Consider the following 4269-nt stretch of genomic DNA (forward strand, 5'->3'; position numbering starts at 1 on the left):
GGACGTGTAGGCGCTACGGCAAAAAACATGATTCAATTTTGACAGCAAATGCAATTGGCTGCGAGATGAATAGTCTGGACTCGACAGGCAGAGCTGTTGTTGAGGTCTGGTCTAAATCTCTTGCACGTCAAGGGAAAGTCCTTTAATATCGCCCACCATTATATGAATAAACCTAAAGTAAAAAAGTAAAAAATTAAAACAAAAAAATAAGTGTACAAATGACACAAACAAGGCCACAAACAACAGAGCACCACGTGGTACAAGTTCTATCCTTTAATCAGGGCCATTCTACTTCAATCAGCCTATTATTTCCTAAATGTGCAGGTCCAGATCAGACTCTTAATTAAACAGCAAGCCTGTGGTTTCCTCGGGAACTGCCCCCATGCCCCCTCTGCCTCCAGGGTTTTCAGTGTCGAGAATTAAACCCCTATCAGACCACCGATTTACTTAATGATTCTGAATTGCGGACAGCACACTTTAGACACAAAACAGGATAATGTCAGAGACACACGCAGGAAATGAGATGAAGCCGTGAGAGCGTTCACGGAGCCGCCACACAAAACGGCATTTATTACCATGGAGCTGAACACAAAGGAATCCACCATCGTCCAAGTCAAAATCAAATAATAATCAGAAAAAAAAGAAATAGAAACAACCCCACATCCAGATCAAACACACAAAAGCGCACACACACACGTGCGCGCGCACACACACACACTCTTGAGGGACAAGCGTAGGTACATGACATAATGAACAGGTTTTTTTTTTAACTGGTTTACACCCAATAGGTCACATCACAAACGAAAACAAATTTAACTCCAACAAGCTAGTGCAAACTTACAGCACAAGTAAGAATGGTCCATTACCAAAGTGCCTACAAAAGTTGGGAGGCAACCTCTTAAAAACTTGTTCAACCTTTTCTGCACAGTTACACAGCTCATTATAATCTTCTGATTGCATCATCGATGTCAGACATTTGTTCCTTCAGCTGGTTCCACTGCTCTGGGTTCAAGGAAATACCTAAAGGTAATTTAACATACTTGTTGGAACAAACAGAACTGCAGGGACATAAATAAAGGAAACAGGGACCAAACACGATCATCATGGAAATTTTGCACTGAGCTGAATGAGGTGGTGGGTCAACGGCTGGAAGCCTAAGCATAGCATGTTTGCTTCTTTAGTGGGACGAAAAAAACTCTCTTAGACAAAACAAAGAATCAGAGTGAGAGCAATTCATCATACCAGTGGATGATTCAACTCGGGAACCATTGGGTTGAGATACAGACCCAATAGTGTCCACACATCTTAAAAGGCCATTTTGATAGCTACTGGTGTGATATCAAATGATTGCTATGCTGCATTAATACAATTTCATAATTGATCAAAACACATTTTGGAAGAGGGTTGGCCATTTCAAAGGTAGTCTTATGGTAGAATGACTTTGTTGCTAAATAAGATTCAATACATTTTCATTTAAAAGTTAAACCAGTGAATGCACTGTAGACTCTTTATGTCCAAATCCATCTTTGATGATAAGAATGGAATGCCAGGATTAGGGAGTTGACCTACCTTTTTTGCCAGGTTTCATTTCACCTGCTTGGTCCATCCAGTACTCTCGAACGTCAATCAGGACTTTGCCTTTAAAATCTCTGACACTGACATACCTCATCTTTCCAATCTGAAACAGATACAAGAAAACACACACATACATACACTTAATGCAAAAATAATGCTGGGCAAACACATCAACTGGCTATAAAGGTATGGATTCATTCCACAATTTAGTGTTAAGAGTGAAGCATCTCTGAGGTGCCTATTTTATATCTATAACCTCAAAGAGTTCTGTTTACTTCAAAACAGGTGAAAAACAATGGAATCGCTGGAGTTCCCCCAATGTGTACCTTTACCTGGTAATATATAAATAAATAAAAAGGCATTGCACCTGGAATAAGTTGTCGTCTTTATTTCCATCAGCCCTTGAGGAGCCGCCGGCCTTGGAGGTCTCTCCTCCACTCTTCTGCTTCTTCGCAGGTTTCTCAGGGACACTTGGCTTCTTTCTCTTTGCCTGTGGAGAGCACACAGGGTTGAGGGGAGATGGGCTCAGCCTCTCAGGCATCTCTCAGTGGGTGGTAAAACTTCCCAGAGAGCTCATGCAACATGGAAAATATGAATAAGTGCCTGCCTTGGATCCATTTTCGGCTGGCTGCCGCCTCAGTAAGGTGGCCATACGCACCAGTCTGTGTGCGATTCTCAGAATTTGACTAAGAAACTATTCTAAGATTTATGGTCCTGGTGCAAACATGTGTAGACAACAGGCGCTACGCCTGTATGCTTGTTTTATTGAACGGCACATAACGACATGTTGCGTGTTAAAGCTCTCAATGAGGATATTGTCTCTTGCATCCTGATGGAAGAAAATAATAACGGAAAAAGTGATTGCGGTTGTCACAGTAAATGTTGTGCAAGTACGTAAACACATTTGCTTGCTGCCTTTAGATGCTATCTCTTCCAGTTACATAAACACCCAACGGGTTTTCAACCATGTGCAGGTTGCAAGTTGCAACAAATGAACTGTCAATTTTTCAATTGCAAAATCTCTTCCCAGACGATTAAACAGGTCCTGTTTTTCCAAAACATGGGTGTGTTTTAATGCTCAGAAACAGTGCCATTAAAAAAAACACTCCATTACTCTTGTGATGGTTTTGCAGAGAATTATGCATATTTCTATATGACCCAGAAAAAGTAAACCAGAATTGCACTTTTCAAGTACCATTTTTTTACCATATAAAAAGCAATAATTAAAACATTCCTCGCCAAGCCACTGAGGCATATGAACTGTGCATGTAACTCCCAAGAATAATACCTTTTTCTCCACTTCACTGTCTGAATCGCTTCCTGATGTGGTGGACAGCACCTCCTTTGACTTGGGCATGCTGTTCAGAAGGAAACACAAATACTTGACTAACACTGCCACCCAATGGTGAAACATCATATCTCATGAGCTGATTAAAAGACCTAGGCACTCATCATTCTGCCATCTTTTATACAATATTTGACATATATAGTACATAATTCACGTTGGTATTATTCTGTTACAGTGAGAAAGGCAAAACATGGTTGGTCTCTGAGCTATGCGTATCAGTCCTGCTTTGCTGTTAAATACACCGGTCCACAATTCAATAAATTAACAAGTCATGTTGACCAAACTTCATGTTAGTAGATAGAGAATAATGGTTGCCTTAAATGTCTACCAGAACGCAATTGCCTTATTTTGGGCCTGCGCTCATCAAAAACCTTCTTAAATAAAAATGGATGCCTGCTGATAGCCTAACTGCGAGTAAGTTTAGTTAAGAATACATGACTCTGCTATCTAAGCTAACTCAGCAGCTATTATTTGCAACATTATTAACATTTCCTTCATAGTCATGTACATATTTTACACTGTGAACTTTTATAATTACTATGTGAAATATTAACATTTTTTTTTATCATTGCTACTTGGGCTTCTCTAACTGCAGTACAATTGAAATACATTGCTAGCTAGCAGCCATGCTTTCCTTTCAACCAACTCCTGCGAGATTGTTTGCTGGCTGGCTGGCTGGCTAGCAGCATCAAGCTAGGTGCAGTCATAGATTAAAACCAGACAAAGCCCGAGAGGTATTTCATCTTTTGACGTTTTCTTTTTTTTTAGCCGTGGATTTGTTTTTCACCCCTGGGATTTGAACACAGTGCATTAAATAAAAGAAAATGGAAAAACTCAACTTACATGGATGGATTTGCTATGACTCAATAGATTGACTGAAGCGCACAGGAAGTAACTGGAGGAAAGCGACTGCTGTCGCCAGAGAATTTGTTGCCTTTTGCATTGTGGGTATTGAAGTTTATTAAAACATGCAAACTGATCCAGCTTGCGGCCTGATTTCTCTAATTTCCTCTAATTGTTTACGGTGCTCATTAAAAGTTTGCGTATGTGAGAAGAATTGTTAATATTAAACATGTATGTCTGGGAAATTCAATTAAATGTAGGCTACAGATAGAGACTTTTGCTACAACAATGGCTTTACAAACATAAACGTGCTGTAAGTTAACTGTAGAGAGGAGATTATGTTAAAGTGGACGATAACAAGCACACACTTTGGCAGAGCCTGCGATAATCATCTTAATTTTCTTAACTGAAGCTTGTTTTCGACCTTGAGGGACAGCAACCATTCCGAACTACAGTTCCCGACTTCACAAATCAGCAGAGCGCATGTCCTTCAAAATGGATTT

General features: G+C 40.0%; 1 protein-coding gene across 1 annotated transcript; it reads right to left on the reverse strand.

Moving 5' to 3' along the window:
• Positions 1-519: 519 nt before the first annotated feature.
• On the reverse strand, positions 520-3869 carry sub1b (SUB1 regulator of transcription b). The gene is made up of 5 exons (XM_048242790.1): positions 3767-3869; positions 2864-2933; positions 1943-2065; positions 1570-1678; positions 520-1020 (listed from the first exon to the last, which is right to left on the reverse strand). Exons 2-5 carry the CDS (start codon positions 2930-2932, stop codon positions 941-943), a joined length of 381 nt encoding a protein of 126 aa, XP_048098747.1. The 5' UTR covers position 2933; positions 3767-3869; the 3' UTR covers positions 520-940.
• Positions 3870-4269: the final 400 nt, after the last annotated feature.

The sequence above is a fragment of the Alosa alosa genome, chromosome 5, assembly GCF_017589495.1.
Source record: "Alosa alosa isolate M-15738 ecotype Scorff River chromosome 5, AALO_Geno_1.1, whole genome shotgun sequence".
Classification (NCBI taxonomy): domain Eukaryota; kingdom Metazoa; phylum Chordata; class Actinopteri; order Clupeiformes; family Clupeidae; genus Alosa; species Alosa alosa.

Coding starts and splice junctions, on each gene's coding strand:
- sub1b (XM_048242790.1), bottom strand. CDS start 2,932: ATGCCCAAGTCAAAGGAGGTGCTGTCCACCACATCAGGAAGCGATTCA. Junction 2,066..2,863: donor ACAGTGAAGTGGAGAAAAAG/GTATTATTCTTG, acceptor TGCTCTCCACAG/GCAAAGAGAAAGAAGCCAAG. Junction 1,021..1,569: donor AATGAAACCTGGCAAAAAAG/GTAGGTCAACTC, acceptor AATTACCTTTAG/GTATTTCCTTGAACCCAGAG.